Source organism: Tenrec ecaudatus, chromosome X (assembly GCF_050624435.1).
Source record: "Tenrec ecaudatus isolate mTenEca1 chromosome X, mTenEca1.hap1, whole genome shotgun sequence".
In the NCBI taxonomy this organism is placed as follows: domain Eukaryota; kingdom Metazoa; phylum Chordata; class Mammalia; order Afrosoricida; family Tenrecidae; genus Tenrec; species Tenrec ecaudatus.
In genome coordinates, this window is record NC_134548.1 from 3,936,711 (window position 1) to 3,962,979 (window position 26,269).

Below are 26,269 nucleotides of genomic sequence, written 5' to 3' on the forward strand. Positions count from 1 at the left end.
AGGAAAGCTCCTGTCGGAGGCGCTAAGGGGGGCAGGCTGGGGGGGGGGACGCAGAATTTGTAGGGCTGAAGCTACGGGCATGGCTCTCCCAGGTGGTCTCACTGAACAGACCCCTCTTCCCATCCACAGGTCAGGATCGCTCTTGGAGCAGATTGATCAGCATGAGCAGCAGGAACCCACCCAGGTTCCTGGACCTGGCCATCCAGGGCGTGTTGCAGGACGAGGCCTCAGCCATGGCCGCTCTGGACTGGCTGCCCACAGAGCTCTTCCCCCCGCTGTTCATGGCGGCTGCGGCCGGTGGACACAACGATGTGGTGAAGGCCATGGTGGTGCACTGGCCTTTCATCCGGCTCCCGCTTGGGGCCCTCCTGGAGTCTGGGCATTCTCACCCGGACATCTTCAAGGCTGCCCTGGATGGTTTTGATATCCTGCTGGCCCGGAAGGTTCCACCCAGGAGATGCAAGCTGAGAGTGCTGGACTTAAGGCAGAACACGGGCACCAACTTCTGGAAAATGTGGGCTGGATCCCAATCCATTGCCTCTGTGACCTCACCTGAGGATGCAGCGTCCACCCAGGCCCGGACTGTGATTCCCAAAAGAGAGAATTCCAGAGCAGGGGAGGGGCCTCATCCGTCGGCCTCCATGGCGCTGCTCACCGACCTGTGCTTTCTTGAAACCATTTCAGACGAATTGCTCGCCTTCCTCAACGAAAGGGTCGGTCAGGGAAAGGTCCTGCCGCCCCTGCTCTGTAGGAAACTGGAATTCGTCAGTCTGTCCGAACTTCCCATTATCGAGGAGGTCCTGAACGCGGTGCAGCCGGACTCTGTGCAGGAGGTGGGCGTGCACTGCGGCTGGGACCTGAGCAGCCTCCAGTGGTTTCTTCCTCACCTGTTCCAGATGGGTCACCTGAGCACACTCCATCTTTCCAGAATCAGCCTGGATCCGCTGAGGACCCCTAGCTCTTTCAAGATGGAGAAGATACTCAGAAAACTGGCCTCGTTCCTCCTCAGGCTGCATCAGCTCCAGCACCTCGTCATGGAATACGTCTTCTTCGTCAACGACCAGCTCGGCCAGCTGCTTAGATGCGTGCCGACCCGCTTGGAGGCCCTCGCCCTCAAGAACTGCCTGCCGTTGGACTCGGACATGTCAAGCCTGTGCCTGTGTCCCTGCACCAGCCAGCTCAGGTCCCTGGATCTGAGCGGTATCTTCATGGCACGCTTAAATCACGGGTTTCTCCCAAGTCTGCTGGAGAGGGTGTCAGCCACCCTGACGCACCTGAACTTAGATGATTGCGGCATGAATGACTCCGGGCTCACTGCCTTGCAGCCTGCTCTGGGCCAGTGCTCCCAGCTCAGCACCTTGCTGCTGGGTGGAAACCGGGCCTCCATGGCTGTGCTGCAGGGCCTGCTTCAGCACTCGCTGCCACTGTGCAAGTTCTCCCTCCTGGGGCTCCCTGTCCCTCAGGATTGCTATGACCACCCCCAAGGTCCTGTGCGCCAGGACGCTCTTGCCGAGGTCATGCAGGAGCTCAGGGTGACCCTGCAGGCCTACAGGCCCCTGTCTGTGCGTTTTGTGCCCAGCACCCGTCACAGGGCTTGGGATGAAGTCCTCATACACATGGACCGCTGATGTCATTCCCTCCTTCTTTACCGAGTCTTCCCAGATCCGACCTCTGCTTCTGGGTCGCTGTGTATACATGACTATGATTATTTGGGGTTAGGATGGTGGCGATGAGCTTGTCTTTGCTGGGACAATGTAGCCATTTGGAGGTGAAGATTCCAGGAAGCAGCTGACATCAACCGCCTTCTCCCAGCCGTCCCGTGCGGGCTCCATCTCTCACCTGCACGACAGGAACACAGGGCAGCAGCTAGGAACCAAAAGGCAAGAGGAAAGCGTGCTCTTGGAACCCAAATCCTTGCCCTGGGAACCTTATAGACTCAGCAACGTGGATGCCAACACTCAGGGAATCTCCCAGGAATGTGCACAGGAGAGAACAGAAAACCGTTCACACCCATGCCTACGTTCCTGTAAACGAACACGCCTTGTCTAAGATAAATAAATGTCTCTTTGGCATGGTACTTCCTTGTCCTGCCGCCGGAGGATAAACATTATGCCTTTGGGGGTGAACAACAGAAAAGGGGGTTTCCTGATAAATAGTCTTTATCAAGGGTTCGGAAGGGGAGGGGGAAGCGAGCTGATACCCAGGGCTGAAGGCAAAAGAACATATTTTGAAGCCTCCGTACAAATGCGCTCGGCACCACGGACGGATTGTGGGAAGAGCTGTTCGACCCCCTCACCCATAAATGATACTTATTTTTAAATGTCTCCTTGACTCGGGATCCGTGGCCTCATCCCGACAGAAATGGGCGTGGAAGGGTGTCCGTTTGGGAGCTGTGCCGGGTAGTGGGCTGTGATGTTCTATGAATCAGTAGTTGGAGGCTTCGAATGCACTGCCTTCTACGATGGAGAACGGTGAGGGGGACATGAAATAGTCTTAACCAATATAGCTCATTCTGCCCGGGAATGGACCCCATCGGGGCAAAAGCAGACAGTGTATTGGGGAGAAAGATGGGCTTTCAACCCCCCACTCAGAGTTACAGTCACGGAAACTCTTAGGACCGGTCTACTCTGTCCTGTAAATTCTTTCTGTTCATTATCAACAATGGCACTAAGGTTTTTGAAGCTTTATTCTGGATTATGGGTTATAGGACATGCATTCTCAGTTTCCTGGCAGGGGGCATGCGTTCGAACCAGTGAGGGTGGGGGCCTTCGATGAGGCACCTGGGAAATGCAGCCTTATTTACTTATTTTACGCTTTGGTCATTTTATTTGGGGTTCTTAGGAAATGCAGTTTTAATCTGATCTACGGCTTACAAGGAGCGGAAACGACACAAGGACACTGAGGTTGGTTTTGTTAATTTTTAGGATAGAACGTGGCTTCCGTGAACGGATCTGCTATCTGATGGGATCCAGGTGAGATGGTAATCCCTAATCCCTTCCCAATCTCTATCAGCTTGATGTCAGGAGAGGTTCCTGAGTGCTGCATCCGGATCCTCTCCTCTCCCAAGGGATTTTAGGGAAGTGAGCAGAGAGAAGCAGGATCCGCCTGCAGCAAGACTGGAGACCTGGGGGTCAGGTGCTCCCCAAGGCAGGCGTGTCGGGGATGTGAAGCCGTTCATCTTTAACAGCCCCCCTCCCCAGGGAAGAATTACAGGAGGGTCTCTGGGGTTCGCAGGGGGTTTTAGGAGAGAGATGCTTGAAGGGATTTGTGGCCAAGGCACGTGGAGATCTGCTAGGATGGGGCGCGCTCCCCGATGTTACACCGTGGCAACGACCTCCCCCCACCTTTCAAGGGAGAAACCAACCGCCTACAACCCTGCCCGGCATTTCACAAACGTCTGTTTTCTCAGCTGTGCCTCCAACGGATTTATTTCTCCGGCAACAAGACGACAACATTTAAGAATGCCAACCTCTGTGGACGTTAGAGGCAAACCAAGGCCCCCCTGGGCCTGGCACGTGCAGGACCTGGACCCCACGGATGCCCAGACACAAGGAGATCTCGGAATGCAGCTGCCCCTGGTAGTGGGTCTTCAACGCTCCAGCACCTGGTCCAGGTGGCCGCACGGGAAGGAAATGAGCTCTGGTGGACGTGCTGATGGAGGCGCTGAGAGGCGAAGCGGCCAGGAGCCCCTGCATCCCAGGCTTCCTCCGGAACAGGCAGGAGTTCCAGATGATTGCAGAGAGGCAGGAGCAATCCCAGTCACCTTCTATCCCATCAGGAGCAACTCGTTGAGGCTCAGACGGTCCCAGCTGCCATCCGAGGCCACCTGTTGGGCAGAGGGCAGCCCCACCCTGGGCAGGATCTGCTTGTGAATGAGAAGGTCTAAGCACCTGGGGAGTGGAGGCTTAGAGATGATTACTGAAGCAGGGGTGGAAGGGAGGGAGGGATGGGGGGGCATGGGGACGGGAGATGGGGGTGAGGGGATTTGGGGCGTGAACAATGCAGGCAGGAGTGGGGGAAGGTGCACTGTTACTGATGTTGATTGCACAACGCACGGTGTTTGTAGACTTCAGCCTGGGCGTCTAGACCAGCGGTTCTCAGCCGGTGGGTCGCGACCCCCTTTGGGGCTCGAGTGGCCCTTTCACAGAGGTTGCCTAGGACCATCGGAAAAAGCACGTATTTCGGAAGGTCTTAGGGATCGAGACTCCACTCCTCTATCCGTCTCCAGGCGGGTCCTCCTCCCACGCGCAGGTCAGCCCGTCACCCACGCTGCTCGAGGCTTCAAGACACACTTTCATTTATTTGCAATTAGAAATAAATATTTCACAATAATCACCTATTGTTTGTGACGAATCGCGATGCTTTCACGATGCTCAGTTTGTAACGTTGAAAACGCCTCCCGCCTGTCAGATGTTGACACCGGTCCATCACGTAGCAAAACGACAGGCTGACGTAGCAATGAAAATAGCTTCGTGGTTCTGGGGGGGGGGTCACCCCCACATGAGTTGCTGAATGCAAGGGTCGCGGCATGAGGAAGGCTGAGAACCATGGTCCAGACGCTCTCGATGAAGCTTCTCCGCTGACCTGGAACGGTCTGTTCTGAGTCTCAGACTTGAGCCCGGTGGCCACTGCCTTCCCAGAGAGGGATCCAGGGACGTTGGACTGGGTTCCTGATGACACAGTTCCCAGGAGTTGCTCTGCGTGTCGGAGCGTCAATCCGATACATTCAGCAAACCGGATCCCAAGTCCGTCCAGCGCAAGGCTGAGCCGTCCTGAAGGCTACAAGGGCTTCCTTCCTCGGAGCCCCCAGTGGGAGCCGGAGGAAGGGCCAGCTTCCCAGGAGGGCCTTCCCTGTCCCAGGGACAGCGGCCAGGAGCGACGGTGCAAAGACTGCGTGGGCAGCCTCGCAGAGAGGCAGCAACTGAGGCTCCACACAGAGCAGGGACCTTGCCGTTCCGGTGCCCACCGTTCTTCACCGGCTGCAGCAGACGCATCTGGCTTGGAATCCCCAGGAAAGGAGCAGGCTTCACCTGAACCACACGGATGGTGGAAGGAAGATTGCAAATAGTCCTTGCAGTGAAGGTGGAAACACCCAAGGTGAGAAGCAGGTGAGCGCCACCCCAAGGCCATGGACGCCGGGTCTCTGGCCACTGTTTCTGATCCCTTGCTTTCCACGAAGCCCAATAGTTTGCAAACAAAAGCTATAACTATCTGCTGTTCCCATGACTTTATTTTGCACCTCTCCCTTCTACAGATGTTGAGTCAGACGAGCAAAAGAAACTCCGTTTTTGACAGCTGCTAACGACTGACCGTCCTCCCTCCCGTCTCGGAGAGTTGACTGCTAGCTGACCTGCCTGTTTTCCCTCCGCTAACGGGAACGTCTCTGCTCCTGATTAATTTTAGAATGTGCCCCCTCTTCCCAGGTTCAGGACACTACAATTACTTTAGACTATTCTGCAGCATATCGTTTGTTTTGATTATTTTTCATTTTCGTTCCCCGTGAGGTTGTAATCCGAACGCTGTAGTTTATCTTGTGATGTTTCAATCAATTTTGGTATCGTCTCTTTTATGATCATCTTCCTGTGTAACCGGGATGTTATCATCAAATTGGAATAGTTTCTTTTTCTGATAAGGAATGTACCTTGTAATGCGTGCTTGCTCTTTGTGTCCGTCTGGGCGCTTTAGAGAAACAGATCCACAGACACTCGTGTGTCAGAGAGAGTTTTATATGAAGGTTAAATGCACATCAAGGAAACATCCCAGCCCAGCGCTGCCCACGCCCACAGGTCCCACATGAACCCACATGTCTGACACCGACCACAGAGCCCCCCGTCTCACAGACACACGGTGACGCCGACGCAGGAGGGAAGCCGAGTCAGTGACGTGTCAGCGTCTCAGCGCTGCAGGGTCTCCACACGGGGCTCCAGCTCCCAGGCTGCATGGGGCAGCTCCATGCGGCTGCTCCTCAGGGTGCTGTGCAGGAAGGGAGCCTTTCTCCTCGGGGTGCTGTGCAGGAAGGGAGCCTTTCTCCTCGGGGTGCTGTGCAGGAAGGGAGCCTTTCTCCTCGGGGTGCTGTGCAGGAAGGGAGCCTTTCTCCTCGGGGTGCTGTGCAGGAAGGGAGCCTTTCTCCTTGGGGTGCTGTGCAGGAAGGGAGCCTTTCTCCTTGGGGTGCTGTGCAGGAGCGAGCCTTTCTCCTCGGGGTGCTGTGCAGGAAGGGAGCCTTTCTCCTAGGGGTGCTGTGCAGGAAGGGAGCCTTTCTCCTCGGGGTGCTATGCAGGAAGGGAGCCTTTCTCCTAGGGGTGCTGTGCAGGAAGGGAGCCTTTCTCCTTGGGGTGCTGTGCAGGAAGGGAGCCTTTCTCCTAGGGGTGCTGTGCAGGAAGGGAGCCTTTCTCTTTGGGGTGCTGTGCAGGAAGGGAGCCTTTCCCCTCGGGGTGCTGTGCAGGAAGGGAGCCTTTCTCCTCGGGGTGCTGTGCAGGGAGTGAGCCTTTCTCCTCGGGGTGCTGTGCAGGAAGGGAGCCTTGCAGCTGAAGCGGGGAACTGGCTAAGGCAGCTGCACCCTGGTCCGTCCATCAGAGAGCAAGAGACTTGAGAACTAGAAAGGCGAGGCTCAGGGAGCCATCATCTCTCCGCCCTTCAATGAACCCCACGTGTGTTCATTCGCCAGGTTGGAACAATACACTAAGTACATCACTCTTCTTGAAGTTACGCTTAATCTGTGAAGTTTGCTTTCTGCTCCTGTCCGTGCTTGCTTGAACCTTACACAGGTGATAATGAGTTTTTAGGCCTTAAAGATGGTCTGAGACGCCCCACTGGGGCTGTGATGAAGGGAAGCACCTTTCGTTTCTCTGCAGCCCTGCTGGCTGATTAAAGACTCTTCTAAATTTCAAGACATCGCTGTGCCGGTCATTGATTTGAACCCACGTTGCTTTACTGAAGCAGCGTTGCCGAAACGTTGACTTCTTCCTAACCCTCATGGCTTTCCTTGGAAAAGTAATTTTCACATAATTTCGGAGGCCAGACATACAAGTTCAAGGCACCAGCTCAGGAGAAGACGCTGCTTGTAGGCTGGGCCTGGGGCAGGTCTGTGTCTTCTGTTAACATCTGTGGCCTGTGAGGGGTGGAGGCAAGAGGCAGAAGTCCACAGAGGCACCATGACCCGGGCCTTCTCTCCTGCTTGCGGTCAGTCCTTCTGTCTGCTGGGCTCTCTGTCCTGCTAGGTGTTGTGAGGTTCAGGGAGCTGCAGCCAAGCCCTCTGGAAATCCCCTCGGCATTTATCTCAACAGGGGGATGAAGGGATTGGTCCCCTCCCTGAATCCTGTGACATATGACACCTCGTCACATCAATAAACAATGGGGGACCATCTCACACATTCCAAATTATAGTCTTTTTTAAAAAAACATTTTATTAGGGGCTCATACGACTCTTATCACAATCCATACATATACATACATCAATTGTATAAAGCACATCCATACATTCCCTGCCCCAATCATTCTCAAAGCATTTGCTCTCCACTTAAGCCCTTTGCATCAGGTCCTCTTTCCCCCCCCCTCCCTCCCCCAAACTAGAGTCTTACAAAATAAGAGAAACACACCTTTACCTGCATATTTCCTTTTTACTCACATCAGCCTTGTAGGACAGACAAGACTGCTCCCCTGGGCTACCAGGATCGAAAACATTATGAGAACAGACGGCCCATAGTTCCCTGGTGGAGAACACGGTGGATTTGAACTATCAACCTTTTAGGTAGCAGCCCGACACGGACATCACCGCACCATTACACCCCTGCCTCCTGGCTTACCTGCCTGCGCTCCCTGGTAGAAGACGATGTGAAGCAATCAAGGGCTGACATCGCTCCGGCTGCTCCTATCAGATGCATCCTCTGTCCGGTACCTCCAGCCTCCTTCTGAAACCTGGAAAACACGACCTCATCCTCCTGAAGGTCACGCTAGGACTGAGAGCAGAGGGCAAAGCCGAGGGTCATGGCGTTAGAGGGTCAGGTGGACGTAGCTTGATCACAAACTTTGCAACAAGTCCTATAAGCAAAGTGCACTCTTAGGGCCCCGTTGGCCTGCAGGGTCCGCCTCAGCCCCCCAGTCACTTCTTCAAGGGCACCTGGTGCAGTTGACGGGGGGCCCGCGTAGCAATGAAGAGGGAGGGGAAACTGTACAAAGGTAAACTGGCACCTTGGGACAGTGTGAAAGGGCAGGACCTGCAGGAGGACCGTGGACACTGGGTTTCCACAGAGCATCAAGCTTCTGAGCTGAGAGCAGGCAAGTCATGGAGGTCAGAGTCGGCTACGTCCAGGTCCAGCCGGGCGGCTGAGGTTCTGTGCCGCAGAGCAGGGAGGAATTCAGAACTGGATTCCTGTGTGCTCCGCTCGGATCCGGGGGCCTTGGGTGGCTGGTGAGGGGTAAGAGGACACGTATGTCAAGTCGTGGCTCATGAGCACGCAACGACTTAGGCAGAGGGTCTCCAGCATCCGAGGAGTTCATGGAGGTGGCTCTCCAGGCAGGTGGCAGAGTGCAGCATGAGGTGCCAAAGCTGAGAGCCGAATTGTTGAAGTTGCTTCCCCACCTCGTGCACGTCTCCTCCACCGGGGACTACGCAGCTCAGGAGGGATTCAGAGAGAGGAGTGCATGCAGGTCACCCATGGGGGCCAGAGAAGGAGAAGCCACACGGAGACGTGGCAGGACCCCAAACCCTGACCTTGCGGGAGCTCCTCAAGAAGGGGAAGTTGGGGTGCGTCCCCAACAAACTCCACCTCGGTGTAGCAGAGCCTTCCTCTGCTGGGCCCTTTCAGTGAGGAAGGGGAGCAATCCACCCGGGACGCCTTGCAGCACAGGTCTGGGAGCACCTGCACGGGGACCCAGAGCTGACGCTGCCCCACTGGCTTGGTTCTGCCCCCTTTGTGGGTCACAGTCCTGGGCTGGGTGACCTCTGACTCACCGGAGGAGGCCCCAGGGGCACTGCCCTGGGATCTAGTCCACACGTTCCCAAAGGTGGGCTCGGTGTTCTGATGTAAATGCAATGCTTTCCATTGGCATCTCCGTGCAGAACATTCTCGGAAGACAGCCTATGAAAAGCCCCTAAGCCATAAGAGGGAAACTGACAAACCCTTCTGAGAGCCCCAGGAGGAAGCCGGGGCGACGGCCATTCTGCAAGAATGCCCTCCAAGGTCTCTGTCTTCCCAGACAACATCCATTTTTTTCATTAAAAAAATCATTTTATCGGGGGCTTGTACAGTTCTTACCACAATCCATCCATCATCATCCATCATCCATCCATCATCCATCCATCATCCATCATCCATCCATCATCCATCATCCATCCATCATCCATCATCCATCATCATCCATCATCCATCATCCATCATCCATCCATCATCCATCATCCATCCATCATCCATCCATCATCCATCATCCATCATCCATCATCCATCATCCATCATCATCCATCATCCATCATCCATCCATCATCATCCATCATCCATCATCCATCATCCATCCATCATCCATCCATCATCCATCATCCATCATCCATCCATCATCCATCATCCATCCATCATCCATCATCCATCATCATCCATCATCCATCATCCATCATCCATCCATCATCCATCATCCATCCATCATCATCCATCATCCATCCATCATCATCCATCATCCATCCATCATCCATCATCCATCCATCATCCATCATCCATCATCATCCATCATCCATCATCCATCATCCATCCATCATCCATCATCCATCATCCATCCATCATCCATCATCCATCATCCATCATCATCCATCATCCATCATCCATCATCATCCATCCATCATCCATCATCCATCCATCATCCATCATCATCCATCATCCATCATCCATCATCCATCATCCATCCATCATCCATCATCCATCATCCATCATCCATCCATCATCCATCATCCATCATCCATCCATCATCCATCATCCATCATCATCCATCATCCATCATCCATCATCCATCCATCATCCATCATCCATCATCCATCCATCATCCATCATCCATCATCCATCATCATCCATCATCCATCATCCATCATCCATCCATCATCCATCATCCATCCATCATCCATCCATCATCCATCATCCATCATCCATCCATCATCCATCATCCATCATCATCCATCATCCATCCATCATCCATCATCATCCATCATCATCCATCATCCATCCATCATCCATCATCCATCATCCATCCATCATCAATCCACCATTCATCATCCATCCATCATCCATCATCCATCATCCATCATCCATCATCCATCATCCATCATCATCCATCATCCATCATCCATCATCCATCATCCATCCATCATCCATCCATCATCCATCATCCATCCATCATCCATCATCCATCATCCATCCATCATCCATCATCCATCATCCATCATCCATCCATCATCCATCATCCATCATCATCCATCATCATCCATCATCCATCATCATCCATCATCATCCATCATCCATCCATCATCCATCATCCATCATCCATCCATCATCCATCATCCATCCATCATCCATCCATCATCATCCATCATCCATCATCCATCCATCATCCATCATCCATCCATCATCCATCATCCATCATCCATCCATCATCCATCATCCATCCATCATCCATCCATCAATCATCCATCATCCATCCATCATCCATCATCCATCCATCATCCATCATCATCCATCATCCATCATCCATCCATCCATCATCCATCATCATCCATCAATCATCCATCATCCATCCATCATCCACCCATACATCAATTCATGTGTCAAGCACGTTTGCACATATGTTGCCATCTTCATTCTCAAAACACGTTCTTTCTACTTGAGCCTTTTATATCAGCTCACTCCCCCCCCCCCACACTCCTTCCCGTGGTTCCAGCTCTTATCTGTACCCGTGTACCTGCCCTGGTCTAGCCTGATTTGTAAGGTAGAATTGGGGTCATGAGAGTGGGGGGAAGAATTATGAAAGAACCAGAGGAAAGTTGTATATTTCATCGGTGCTATATTGCACCCTGACCGGCTCATCTCTTCCCTGCGACCCTTCTGTAAGGAGATGTCCAACTGCCTACAAATGGGCTTTGGGTCCCCACTCTGCACTCCCCCCTCATTCACTATATGATTTTTTGTTCTTTGATGCCTGATCCCTTCTACACCTCATGGTCACACAGGCTGGTGTGCTTCTTCCATGTGGGCTTTGTTGCTTCTCAGCTAGATGGCCGCTTGTTCACCTTTAAGCCTTTAAGACCCCAGACGCTGTTATCTCTTGACAGCCGGGCACTGTCAGCTTTCATCACTGCCATTCCATCCTTTTGATTTGGATGATATGATTGACAGTCTTGGGATTGCATGGGCTGGTATGTAGATCCTAATAATTGGTTCCTGCCCCCCAAATCTTTTATGTCCTGCTTCTCCTGACCAGAGCAGCCACATGAACTGTGAGGAAAGCACCCCAGAACGCACTCAGCCCAGGCAATGTAGAAAGACCGAGGTCCAAGTCCTGACCACCTTGTTTGGATCCCAATGCGTGAGCCATGGCAGCCGCCCACCTGGTCCAGCACAGGGACCCACCCATCTATGACTTCTAAGGGCATCAACCTTCACTGAAGGCGATCAACCTGCCCTTCTCCGTGGAGCACCTGGTGGGCACGGTCCACAGACCTGGTGCGTCCCTGTCTGCCCCTTCCTTCCCAGCCCCACCAGGGCTAATGCACGAGCCAACCGGGGCTCCCAAGGGGACGCCGTGACGTCCTGCACTGGCGCTGAGAAGCGCTGTCCAGCACGGTGACCCAGCACACGAAGCATCGCAGGTACAGCAGGTGTGCAAAGCCCGGCTTCAAACATGGTGGGGGGGCGCAGGTACAGAAGAACCCTAAATCCGGGTGCCTGTTTCTGCTGAGCACAGCACCCCCTTCCCGTGTTCAGAATACACAGGAATATTCGCAACCAGCAACAGAAACCATGCTTAAGATTGAGAAACTGAGGGAGGTGGGAGCGGGGAGGGAGGGGAAAAAAGAGGACCTGATGCAAAGTGCTTAAGTGGAGAGCAAATGCCTTGAGAATGATTGGGGCGGGGAATGTATGAATGTGCTTTATACAATTGATGTATGTATATGTATGGACTGTGATAAGAGTTGTATGAGTCCCTAATAAAATGTAAAAAAAGAAAGATTGAGAAACTGAGAACGGGAGAAATAAACGCCAAGAGCGATGGCTTTACAAAGAGATTTATTCTCTCCGAGTGTAGGTGAGCGGCAGAGGAAATGTATCCATGGCTATTTAAGGAAGGGCATTCAGGGGGTTGGTGGTGGGCAGTGGGGAGGGACTGGTCTCTTTTCAACACTCGGCGTGCCTGCATCCCCCGGAGATCCCCCTGGTCTTGCTGAACATAGACGTGAACCGAGCTGGCCTGGGGATGACAGGTGTCCGATGCATCATGTCACCTTCACCAACGCGTTGCCTCTTTGCCGGAGCACAAATAACCTCGTCCCCATGCACCTGACCCCACACAATCCCATCTACATAGAAAGCGTGCACGTTTCACACATGGGAGCGAGCAGCCGGAGCCGAGGTCAGGATGGAGCAGACGTGTAAAGAGGAGGGTGGAGACATCAGCTGTCCACGTGTGTGATGATGGCGTGTCGACAGCCAGGGTTCTGTTACTCTGCGGGCTCAGCCTGAGCTCCTGCACTGCCGGCACAAGAGCACCCCAGGGCGGAGACTCCTGGGGATCCATGTAGCGATGCTGAGGGACAGGACAGCCATGGGGACTTGGCTTCCACAAACACTGAGGTGCTGAGCAGCGAGCAGCGGCCCAGGCAGGAAGGCATGAGCTCAGAGGCATTGTCTGCACCTGGTGCAAGTTCAGGGGCATCAGGGTGGCCGAGCCTCTCTCCAGCAGGCTTGGGAGGGAATGCATGCCCTGTGGCGATCCTCGGTACAGACAGGACTGGGTGGCTGGTCTCGGCACACAAGCACAGGTGTCAAGTCAGACTCAAAAGGGTGGTTTGACCCCCAAAGGGGTCTTGAGCCCCAGGTTGAGAGCCGCTGACTTGGGGAGTTTTCCGGTTCGCTCCCTCTCTGGCTCAGGTTCGGAGAAACAAGGATGGACCCTACAGCTGGCAGGGCCGTGAAGATGACTGAATGCACGCTGACCGGGACGGCTGCCGGTTCCTTCCACCAGTCGGCAGAACTGCAGGTCACATGAGGGACCCAGATGTGGCAGAGAGTCCATTCCAAGGGGTGTGGGGGGGATGCACCCACCGCGAAACTACCTCTCCTTCTTCGCTGGATGCTGACGGCAAAGCGATCCGTGGACGTGACCTCATCACCTCAAACCTGGTCACCTGGCAGCAGGGAGCTCTAGAGCTGACTCCGAGGGTGGGTACACGACCCTGAGAAAGCGACTCAGCTACGGAACTGCACGAGAGGCGAATTGAAGTCAGCAAAACGGTTCTAAAAATAAGGACAGAGACTATTATGAAACGGAGAGGAGGGGGTGAGCCGCCCTCCCCCAGAAAGGGCTTCCTCAGACGGAGTCTCCTAAGCCATATGGTTTGGGGTCTGTGGCTCCTTCCCTCACCACAAGCTCACTGCCACGCCAGCTCCTCCTGTTCAGAACCTTCCAGAAGCCACTAGAAGCCTCTCTTGGAGAACAAGCAGACCTCAACCTGGCGCCCCAAGAGGTCTGTGGCTTGCAGAGCCCAGTCCCAGGCAGGTGGACACCCCCACCCTGGAGAGATTGCACCAGAGGACAGCACTGAAGCCACAGCTTGGGGAGAGGGACGCGGCAGACCAGCCGACATCCTTCAACACCGGAGACACGGGGCGGGAACGGTGCCCGTTCTGACCCCCCAGCCCCGGGCAGAACACTAAGGGCGTGCAGCAGAGCAGCACGGGGCGCAAAGTAGGCTTAGGGGACAGGGCATGGCACCCCGTCAGACTCGACTGGCCGGAAAACGCTCATCAAGGACAACAGACCTGGAGCTATTTACGTGTGAGCTCTCCGGTTTCCGTTGTTCTCGTCTGCTTTGCTTTAATGAGTGTTTTTGCAGGTCTATGTAGAGCAGATTGGCGGCACAAACGATCCAGACGGGGAACAACAATGGGATGGACAGGACGAGGGGGAGGGAGAAGCAGCGGGAAGGAAAAGGGGGAAGCTAACAAAGTTACGCCCAACGGAACAGGTGATCAAGCATCGGTAACGAGGGGGGCGTAGGCGGCCTCGATCAAGGGCAATTAATCCAGAGGAATTACTGAACCCCAAATGAAGGTCGAACATGATCGTGGGACAAGAGGAAAGTAAAAGGAAATAGAATTAGGAGGCAAAGGGCATTTATAGAGGTTTAAACACAGGCATGCACACAGGTAAATCCATCTATATATGACAATAGAGAACTAGATCAATGTGCTTATTTTTATAGGTCTAGTATTAAGGTAGCAGATGGGCATTGAGCCTCCACTCAAGTCCGCTCTCAATGCAAGAGCACTTTGTTCCAATAACCCGGCATTCCGTGACGTCACCTTCCCGACACGGTCGCTGAGGACAAAGCAGGTGTGTAAGCAAATGTGAAGAAAGCTGATGGTGTCTCCCAAGGAGGCAGCCCTCAGGGTGGATCACGACTCAGCGTGAGTGAACCCCAAACACTCACTCCCCGCCGCCACCGAGCCAAGGCTGACTCACAGGCTCGCCGGCGGAAACCGACTAGGGGGCAGAAACCCTCTGCTTTCAGAAACAGGAAGGTGCTGTCCACCTGCTGACCATCAGCGCAGACCAGCAGCACCAGGGGTCCAGAAAGGAACTGAGGAAAGGCTGGGGTGCCAAGACCTTTGCCATTTCCGAATGAACGCTCAGGGAAGCCGCCGTCAGGAGACCCACTGGACCCCCTGCAGCGGGTTAATCTGCTGCACGGGAGACCCCGGGAGCGTGCTGAGTTGCAAACATTGAGGAGTAAGGTGTGTGCCCCCCAAGTCTTGGTGTTTTTTTTCCAAACCGTTTAACTAAGAGATATTCTAGACATGCCATTCAGCGTCCAATCACATCCAAGCAGTGTTGCTCAATTTTTATAATTGGTTTCAGAACATTTTATTTCATCTCATGCTTCTTGATATCAGCCCCCCAGGAGGGAGGGGAGGACAGAGGTCACTAGACAGACAGAGTGCCCGGTGCAGAGGCTGTCCAGGAGCAAAGGCATAAATCTGACCTGAACAGTTAAAGCCTCCGTCACTAGATCCCCGTCCTCTCAGATGCAGGCTGGTACTGATCTGGCTTCCAAATTCTTTTTTTAAAAATTAATTTATTCGGATTTTTCTATCATTTTTATTCGCATCGTTTTATGTGGTTTTGTATCTCAGGTGTGAAGTCCATGGAGGTCACCCTCCTGAAGCTGTGCTATCTTTTCAGCATTTCGGTCTGTGAAGCCCAGGACTGATGTGCCTTTAAGGACATCAAATAGAATAAGCGGTTGGGGGGTGAGTACAGCGGTGGCAGTGGGGTCAGAGGGAGCCGATGTCAAAGAGTCCGTGTCAAAAAAAACGTTTGCCGAGGACTTAAGTGGAGAGCAAATGCTTTGAGAATGATTGGGGCAGGGAATGTATGGATGTGCTTTATACAATTGATGTATGTATATGTATGGATGGTGGTAAGAGTTGTATGAGTCCCTAATAGAATGTTAAATTAAAAAAAAAACTTCCCGTGAAACAAAAATCTCTAGCCAAGAAAACTTTAAAAGATGCCAGCCAACAACCATGTCAGACAATAAATTTTACTCTAAACGATGTGAATCATTTACGTAAGACATTACTCTTAATTTCCTTCTTTATTTCCATAAAAGGTGATTGATTAAATTCCAACCATTAACATTTTCCCCTAAACCATGTTCAATAAGAGTGAATAGAAAAAAAAAGATCATGTAATGTGTTAACCGTGCACCTAAGTTTTTTTTGTTTTCATCGATATTCATATCTGGACAATACACTGACCACCAGGCTGTCCCCATCCCTCACTCCCGGTCACACCGTATTTTAACTCCCCGTGTAGATCCTGCGAATTTGGATTTGCACCGTCACCCACACCCGCCTGCACACCGGAGTGAATCTCCAGCCGACACGCTCCGCTCCATCGGGCTGGGATCACACGCTCTGGAATCCCGCACCTCACATGTCCGCGAGCTCACGAGGCTCGTCTGGGGGCTCACTTGGGCGGCTGCTTGTCTGTGAGATCCCAGGCGCGATTCCGTCCGAGAGCTGGGCACCATCCGCTTCCTTCACCACACTTTGCTGCAGTTCCTCGTCTCCTGGGTGTTTCCTGGAGGATCAGGAACTGATTGTTCTTGGGTTGCAGCTAGGACTCAGTGGGAGCCCCCAATCCGCTTCTCAATCCAGGATTTGCACCTGCGTGTGGTTCACCTGAGAGACACCTGTGTTACCTCGTGGTGGAGAATCTCACTTAGGATCCTGGAGCATCAACAGGGCCCTTGAGTTTACAACAGTGTCGATTTTTAGTCCACGGTCACGTATTCAAAACGTGGTCTGGCGCCCCAGCCGCCGTCTGTGAGGACACGCCAGCTCTCCCACGAGGGTCCACTCTACAGACACGGTCAGCCAGGTCCATGGAACACGCAGGGGAGAGCCCTTTGCCCCCGGCTCCCGAGCGCCATGGAGGAAGAAGCTGTTCTGTCTGGACCCTCCACGGTTCTGCACCTTGAGGCTCAGCCATGTCAGGCAGACGTTTGTTCGTCCGATGCACCAAGCCTCAGTCCCAACCCAACTCACAAGCGAGCCCCCGGGAAACACACCCCCACCCCCCAAATTGCACTTGACCTGAAACCGGTTGATACAGAAATTGACCCCGCAGCGGGAGGGGTCTCTGCTGCAGGGAAGGCACGCCCGGGAGCAGCTGCCCAGGCGACGGGGGTGGTGTGTGCTGAGCTAGGGAACGAAACCAACACCCCCCCCCACAAAAAAACTTTAACACCCCGTTAAGCAGATCAACCCGCTCCCAGGTCACGGATGGACACGCCAATGACATCCGTGCCACACGACAGGAAAGCACCGTGCCGACGCACCCCTAGTCGACCAGGACCCGAAAGATCTAGGCACCCCCATGTGGCCTAATCCACACGATGTTCTCTGCACAGCGGGGTGGGGAGGGGGCATTCATTCTGGTCCCGGGTTTTGTCCTCTCCCCCTCTGCCCGCCGGCTTCTTCTCCCTCCTGCTCTGAGCTCCAGTACAGGTGCTGAGCTGGGAAGCTCACCCAGGTGACCTGCACGCAGTCCAAACGGTGACCCCCGGATGCACCATGGCACAGACACGCGTGTGCACGTGGATCATGCATGCTCACACGCGCGTGCACGCCGATCATGCATGCTCACACACGTGCACGCGGATCATGCACGCTCACACGCGCATGCACGCGGATCATGCATGCTCACACACGTGCACGCGGATCATGCATGCTCACACACGTGCACGCGGAGAATGCATGCTCACACACGCGGATCATGCATGCTCACACGCGCGTGCACGCGGATCATGCATGCTCACACACGTGCACGCGGAGAATGCATGGTCACACGCGCGTGCAGGCGGAGAATGCATGGTCACACGCGCGTGCAGGCGGAGAATGCATGGTCACACGCGCGTGCACGCGGAGAATGCATGCTCTCTCTCTCTCACACACACACCCCCTCCAAAGGTAGGAACCATCACCTGATCCTTGCAAACCTAACTAAAGGGAACCTGGCCAACTCTGGAAATGCCCCCCAGGTGGGCCAGCGGAGGGAGGGAGGGAGGGAGGGAGGGCTACTCGGGGCCCTGCGGCTCCATCTGGATGAGGATCATGTCAAACTCCTTGAGGCAGGGGCTCAGGCCGTACAGCATGGAGTGCGGCCGGTCCCCGGGCAGGCAGCGCCTCAGCGCCTCCATGCACTGCCGGAGCGCGTCCTGGTCCAGCGCCCCGTCGGGGCCCACGTAGCAGTCGGCGGGGACCGGGAGCTCCAGCACCGAGTAGGCGCACCGCGGGAGCGTGTGCAGCAGCAGCGCCTGCAGCTCGCGCGCCGACACCACGTTCCCGCACAGCACCAGCGAGCGCAGCCGCGGGCAGCGGCCCAGGACGCACCGCAGGCCCCCGAGCTGGGCGTCCTGGATCTTGCAGGCCGTGAGGTTGACGTGGCTCAGGGTGCCCGACGCCCTCTCCAGCAGGCTGGACAGGAAGAGGTGGCTGTAGCCGGCCCTGGACACGCCGCTGAGGTCCAGGCACCTGAGGTGGCTGGTGTGCGCGCAGCGGCACAGGAAGCGCAGGTCGGAGCGGTGCAGCTTGCAGTCGGTGATGCTCAGCGTCTCCAGCGGGCTCTGCAGGCAGCCCAGCAGGCAGGACAGGTTCTCCTCCAGGTAGCGCACCGACTCCAGCAGCACGTGCCGCAGGTGCCGCATGACGCCCAGCTGCGCGCTGAAGCGCGCCAGCAGCCTCTCCGCCGCGTGGGGCTGCGAGGGCGCGCGGCAGTCCAAGATGACCCGGGACAGGTGCAGCGTGCGCACCTGCTCCATCTGGCCCAGGTAGGGCACCAGGTCGTTGAGCCCGCGCAGGTCCCAGCGGCGGTACACGCCCACCAGCTGCACGCGGTCCAGGCGCACGCGCCCCAGGATCTCGCCCACGAGGTGCGGCTTGGGCGCCGCGCCCGCAAACTCGAGCTTGGAGCAGCGCAGGCGCGGCAGGCTCTTCCCGCGCCGGACTCGCTCAAGGAGCACTCTGAGGACCGGGTCGGGGCTGGCCCGCTGGAAGCACAGGTCAGCCAGCACCTCCACCTCCGCCGGGGTCCCTTGTGCTTCCGCCCCCGCCGTGGTCCCGGGGGCCTGCGGCTCTCCGGGGGGCGGCACAGAGGTGCCAGCCCCGGGCACCGGCTCCCGGCCGGGCAGCGCCGAGGCTCCCAAGGGGCCGTCGAGGCACAGGCTGGAGAAGCTGCTGCAAATGCCCGGCTCCAAATCCAGCACCTGCAGCTTGCACCGTGCCGGGCGGGCGCCCTGGGCCTGCAGGGTTTCCAGGGCGTCCAGGGTGGCCCTCAGGCTGTCCAGGTACGTGGGCCAGGACCCGAGCGCCCCCAGGGGAAGCCGGCGGAAGGGCCAGGCCAGCACCATCGCCTTCAGCACCTCGCTGTGGCCCCCGTCCACAGCCGCCAGCAACAGCGGGGGGAAGAGGACGGAGGGCAGCCACTCCAGAGAGGCGATGGCCAAGGCCTCGCTGGCCAGCACGCTCTGCACGGCCAGGTCCAGCAGGCGAGGCGGGTCCTCGTCGCTCATGGTGGGTCCTTCTGCTTCCAGGCCTGTGGACAGCAACGTGGGCCGGTGAGACCTCGGGGCACCCTGTGTCCCCCGGGGGCTGCCCAGGAACGTGCAGCGATGCCGCCCCAAGAGAGCGCCCTCTTTTTCAACTCACAGGGGAAGGGGCTGCACCAGAGCCGAGGTCAGAATGCAGGAGGGAGGCTTCTGCGGAGTCCAATCAGCACCGGTTCTGCTGGGATCCAAGCCGGCCGGGAAGCAGGATCAGCCGCTCCTGGAGAGGATGGCGGGGTCCCTGGAGAGGAATCCGGAGGGAGCGGGGCGCCCAGCTAGGAAGCAACGCGCATGCAGAGACGGGGTCACCCCCACTCGAGGGGCTGCAGGGAAGGGTCTCGGCGTGAGGACGCGCCCGCTGGGCTTCCAAGAGGAAATCCCCAGGAAGCAGGCGGGCTGAACTTGACCCCACGTGGGAGGCAGGAGCCTGCTATTCCTACAAACGGGATGAAGTCACTCATCCCCAAAGACCAAGGGGGCAGGAAATCTTAAAACGCAGAGGCATGACTTGGCCGACATCACCCCACAAAGGACTCTCCGCCACCCCTCCATGCAACCGCGCTGGGAAAAGACGGCCTTGGTGGCGGAAAGGAAGCAGGAGAGGATGTCCGGGATGTTGGAATTCTTCGTCCCAAGCTCCCCTTTGAACAGCACAAGCTGGACGCCGCCGGGCGCACGGACATGGAGCAGGGACCACGCTCACGCTCGAGGGCACATCAACAAGAGGGGGGTTCGCTCAATGCCCGGGGCATGTGCATCACGCAGAGAAGGGGGCCCCCAATTCAATGGCCTGATGGGACCAGACGAATTCATCTTTGCAGCGCCGAGGGGTCCGGCAGGTTCCAAACTGCCGACCTCCTGGTTTCAGGGACCCAGAGCCCTTCCAAGAGCAGAAGAGCCCCATCCACCTGCCGGGACCCACAGAACGTTTCCAAGCAGGGGGGCTGCTTCCCTCGTGTACCCCGGACCCTGCTAAGCTGCTCGGGCAGGACTCCTAGTGCCGGCCCTTTTCCCACCCTCCCCGGCTGAGCTCCACACGGGACATTGGGGATCGATGACCGAGAGCTGACACAGAAATGCAATTTCCAGCAGACTCACTGTCACCTGAAAACAGGGATTACGGGCAAAGTGGGACGAGATTGAAGGAGCAATTCCCTGGAGGACACGCAGCCCTAACGGTGGAAGTTTCCGGAAGCCTCCAACCTAGGTTTGCAATTCCAAGGGCTTCCACTTTCGGGGTCCCTCACGGACCACGGACACGACCTGGGCTTGCTGGGGCCACGTGGCTGAGCCCCTCCAGACCCACCAGGCACGGCAGAGCTTTGGGGTCCAAGACCACCCGAGGGTCCAGAAATGCAGCCAAGAAGCTCGTTCAACATCAAGAAGACACGAAGGAGGACGGAGGACCCGTCGGAAAGGGGGAACCGATTACGAGCATCTGCACGTGACCCCCTCCCAGGGGACGGACAGAAATGCGGGTGAAGGGAGACGCCGGACAGGGCAGATATGACAAAATAATAATAATTTATAAATTATCAGGGTCCATGAGGGAGGGGGAACCTGAGGAGCCGATGCCAGGGGCTTAGTTGGAGAGCAAATGTTTTGAGAACGAGGGAAATTAATGTACAAATGCGCTTTGCACAGTGGACGCATGGATGCATTGGGATAAGAGTTGTGGGAACCCCGAATAAAATGATTAAAAATAAAAAGCTTGCTCATTAATTACGGCCGGGACAAAGGAAACTGTACTGCACTCTGTGAGGGCAACAAGACCGTCTACTTCCCGCCTCCCCGATCCTGAGAAACCCCATGGATTGGGGGGTCCCCACGTCACCCACAGCCGAACCGCTCTACCATCCAGTTCAAACCTGTCCAGCAGCGTCTAGAGAAGCCCCCCTCGGCATTTCCGAGACGGTCAATCTTCCCAAGAGTCGAAAGCCCCCCTCTTGCTCCCCAGAGGTGGCTGGCGGCTTTGAACTACTGGCCTCTGGGGCCCCAGCCCGACCTGGAGCCAGAGCCTCCCACGAACAGGCGCCCCGGTCCGGCCGTGAGGGGGACCACGCTCCCGGGCGTCCTCAGTGAAGAGGGAGGACACGGAGCGAGGCTGGCGGAGGGATGCAAACTACTCCAGACCTCGTCATTGGGAGAACACAGACCAAGAACGCGATCACAGCGAGAAAACGATTATTGAAAAATAGCGTGAGCCAATCATAAAAAGAGCCACCCGATGGCAGTGGCTACAGGGGGGCTGGCTGTCCTCCTGATCCCCCAATGGAGGCTCATTCCGACCGAGAGAAATACACACATCTTTTGCTAAATAGCCAAGTCTGACCTATGGCTCGAGGTGGGGCCCCTTCCCCGGGCTCCTGGTGAGCTCCCCGGCGCTGTTGGGGCGAGGGTCGGGGCGTGGGCTGCTCGAGGGGGGCATTAGGACGACCCCGTGGCTCAGGATGAAGCCGGGACGGTTCGGGGTGCAGACACCCCGCTGCACCCCCTTCCAGGGCGGCCTCCCCACGCCCCGTGCACGCTTCCCGGACACTGCAGGGCTCCCCCGTGCATTTCCAAGACTGGCCCTTCCCGCTAGAAACCCACCCATGGCCCCCCAGTCCCTTCTGACCCCCAGACAGGACCCAGCGCCCTTTGGGTGCCTGAGACGGGACGCCTTGGGGAGCGGCAAAAGCCCGGGCTTTCTGCAGAGGAGCCGGCCGTGTCACCAACACATGACCCTGTGGCTGGCAGCCCCACGGTAGCCCCGGGGGCCCCCTCTCTTTCAGAGGCGAGGCACGGGCTGCAGGGTCATTCCACAGGGAGACAAAGCTCCCGCCTGGAAGCCGGAGACCTCGGAAGCCGGGACGGGCACTCAGAGCCCCCCCTGAACCACAAAGGAGCCTACGTCCCACATCAAGACCTGGTCCCAACACCTGGTCCCCCCAACACCTGGTCCCCCAACACTTGGTCCCACATCAAGACCTGGTCCCCCAACACCTGGTCCCCCCAACACCTGGTCCCCCCGACACCTGGTCCCACCAACACCTGGTCCCCCCGACACCTGGTCCCCCCGACACCTGGTCCCACCAACACCTGGTCCCCCACCGACACCTGGTCCCACATCAAGACCTGGTTCCCCCAACACCTGGTCCCCCCGACACCTGGTCCCCCCAACACCTGGTCCCACCAAGAGATAAAGGGGACGGGAAGCCGCTGCCCCCCTTCTGGGGTCTGGTCTCTTGGGAGCCCCCCATGGACAAGCTTACCTGGAGCCTAGGTGGAGCACCAGGCAGGTCCCACAGGCAGCAGCCGCTCAGTCCCACCGCGCTTCCTGGCCCAGCATCCCCTGGGAGAAGGGAAGGTGTGTGGCAGCCACGCCCCCGGGCACGCCCCTCCCTGCGGCTCAGCTGCAAGGTGAAGGGTTGACTTGTTTGTGGTGCTGCCCCCAGAGTGTTGTGACCACGGGTGGGGGGGTTTGTTTATTTCCTCGGCGCACCTCCCGGGACGTCAAGGTCCAGGGGGCCAAGGTCCAGGGGGCCAAGGTCCAGGACAAGAACCAAACCCAGCCCCGCAGACTCTACGCCCAGGAGACCTGCCCCCCACCCCCCACCCCGGGTTTCCACGAGGCAACACGTCACCTTTCAGGAGGTTAAAAATAAAGGGGGGCTCAGCACCCCGGCCCTCCCTAGCAGCTGCCTCTGGGGCCAGGGCCGGCTCCCCTCTCCACACTTGGGGTCCCAGCATCGCTTGTGGATCTGGTTGTCCGGCTTCTGGCTTCTCTGTTGGCTTCTCCCGCCTCTGCCTCATCTCTGGGAAGAGGACAGACGGAATCCGGGGAAAGGGTGGGACGTGACAGCCCCCCGGCCCCCCCCCGTCAAGTCAGAGTCGAAAACGGGACAACGGTTGTCCTGAGAGTCTGAAGGGCCTTCCTCCCTGGACGGGAGCACCTGGCCCAGGCGGCCACCTGGGAAAGGCAGCTGAGCTCCGGTGGAGGGAGAGCTGATGGAGGTGAACGGGACCCGGAGCTGCTTCTCCAGCCCCTGGGTCCCCCAGAACAGGCAGGAGTGAGGGGTGACTCCAGACACGGGGACTGTTCCCATGGGTCACCTGGCCCCTCCGGAGCAAGGTCCCAGCCGCAGTCCACTCCCACCTGCTGGGCAGAGGGCAGCCCCTCCGTGGTCAGGACCTGCTGAGACGTTCCGGTCGGCACCCCTGAGCTCCAGCTTCCGGCAGCTCCGGGCCGGACCCTCTCGGTGCAGAAGGGAAGTTGGCCTCGGCGCCCTCAATGCACCGGTCTCTGGGCACCTCCGTGGGGGCCTGGGGTCCAGAACCCTCGTTCCTGGAGCTGCCAGCACAGTTGCATTTCCAACGCGGCCGGCTTGCATTCCCTGGATGGAGCCGTCCGTCCGGAAAAGCCGGCTGCAAAGACAGCCCAGTGTGGATCCTAAGGACCAATGGGAAGGGACTGGGCGAGGTGGCCGGCCTCCCCCAGGGCCACGTCGGAAGGGTCCAATTTGGGAGCCCCGCTATGGGAACCAGACTCGACTTCAAACACCCCCGTCTGCAGATTAGCCAAACCCAGCCCACGGCCACGGGCCATTCTGCAGGACGGGGCGCTCTGGACGGGAGCAGGAAGCGTCGCCCGTCTCTGGGAGACTGAGGCTGGTGGCCAGCGGCTGAGCTCAGTCAGCCGACAGCCCGGCACCTGACCACTGACCGCTGACCACCGGCCGGCTAATGGAACCCTAAGACCCCTTCCACACCTGTGGCCCTGACTCTGAGGTCCACGGACGCCCTCTGACCCAGGGCTACTCTCCGGCTCCTGATCCGTCTCACCCCAGCCCCCCCCTCTGTCTCCTGTTATCTCTGGGGAGGTCAAGGGTGTTCCAGCCACACCCCAGGGAGATCTGCTTTCCTTCTACCTACTCAGGGTGGGGCAGAAAGGCCCACCCCACGTCCTGGGGCAACTTGCTGGTTTATCACGTCCACTCGTCTCATCCAAGGACTGCTGGGTACATGGAGGGCAAACCGGCATTTAAAATACCCCCCCCAATGGCGGGGAGGGAGGGGAAACTGAGGAGCGGATCCCAAGGGCTCAAGCGGAAAGCAAATGTTTTGCGAAGGCTGATTTCAACCAATGTCCAGCTGTGCTGGACACAAGGGACGGACGGACGGATGGTGATAGGAGTTGTACGAGCCCCCGATACAAGGATTAAAAATAATAAAATAAAATAGAAAAAATACGCCAACGAAACACAGCTCGTTCCTCACGCCGCGACCCTTTCAGCCGGTTCCTCACGTGGTGGCGACCCCCCCCCAATCATAATCAATGCCATGTTGCTACCGCGATGAATCGGGGGCCCCCTGTGAAAGGGTCATTCGACCCCCCAAGAGGGGGTCGCGACCCACAGGCTGAGAACAGCTGCTCTAGTTCTTTAACCACGATCAGGACCCCAGTTCTACCTTGCTAATCCGGCTGAGACCCTGGTACAGGTGAGAGCTCTGGACACATGGGATCCAGGACAGATAGTCCCCCCAGGAACAGTCATGGGAATAGCGGGAAGAGCAATCCCACGGGGGTCCGGGGACCGATCACCATGGTCAATGTCCACCCCCCCTCCACACACAGGGGAATGAACATCAGAAACATGGGGGAAGGGAGACAGCGGACAGTGTAAGACATGAAAAATCATTTATAATTTTCCAGGAGGGAGGGAGGGGGGAAAAAGGAGGAGCTGATCCCAAGGGCTCAAGTAGAAAGAGCTTGGAAAATGATGGCTGGCTTGTGATGAGAGCTGTACGGACCCCAGTAAATGATTTATTTAAGAAAGAAAATTTGTTTTAAGTAGAAGTGTGTGGCCTTCGAGCGACAGTGACCACTATGGCCGTCGCCAGGGGCTCAGACAATTTAGGAAAACAGATCAACAGCCTTAACACAGGACGGGGACCTGAGCACCCAACACACCCCATGCTGTGTAAGATTTGTAATATTCTAAAAAATCATTTTATTGGGGACTTTTACAGCTCTTATCACAATCCATCCATCTACCCATCTATTCATCCATCCATTATTCATGCCTGTCTCCATCCATCCATCATCCATCATCCATCCATCATCCATCATCCATCCATCCATCCATCATCCATCCATCATCCATCATCCATCCATCCATCATCCATCATCCATCCATCATCCATCATCCATCATCCATCATCCATCCATCATCCATCATCCATCCATCATCCATCATCCATCCATCATCCATCCATCATCATCCATCATCCATCATCCATCCATCCATCATCCATCAAACATCCATCATCCATCCATCATCCATCCATCATCATCCATCATCCATCATCCATCATCATCCATCATCATCCATCATCATCCATCATCATCCATCATCCATCCATCATCCATCATCCATCCATCATCCATCATCCATCCATCATCCATCATCCATCCATCATCCATCATCCATCATCCATCCACCCACTGGCTACAGCGCATGTGTACATATGTCACCATCTTCATTCTCAAAACATTTTCTTTCGACTTGAGCCCTTGGTATCAGCTCTTTTACCCCCTCCCCTCCCTCGCTCATGATCCCTTGATAATTTATAAATTGTTATTTTTTTCCATCTCTTACACCACCGCTGTCTCCCTTCACCCACTTTTCCATCACTTGACCCCCCCCCAGAAGGACATTTATTAGATATGTCTTGTTGACAGACCCCCAAGGACTGGAAAGGCAGCTTCCGCTCAGGGCAAGTTATCTTTTTATTTTATTTTTAATCTTTTTATTGGGGCTCATACAACTCTTATCACAATCCATACATATACATACATCAATTGTATAAAGCACATCCATACATTCCCTGCCCCAATCATTCTCAAAGCATTCACTCTCCACC

The 26,269-nt window shown here is 56.2% G+C and overlaps 1 protein-coding gene across 1 annotated transcript; it reads left to right on the forward strand.

Moving 5' to 3' along the window:
- Window positions 1–233: 233 nt before the first annotated feature.
- On the forward strand, window positions 234–1,628 carry LOC142434830 (melanoma antigen preferentially expressed in tumors-like). The gene has a single exon (XM_075539412.1). The coding sequence runs from the start codon at window positions 234–236 to the stop codon at window positions 1,626–1,628; it is 1,395 nt and encodes a 464-aa protein (XP_075395527.1).
- The last annotated feature ends 24,641 nt before the right edge of the window (window positions 1,629–26,269 follow it).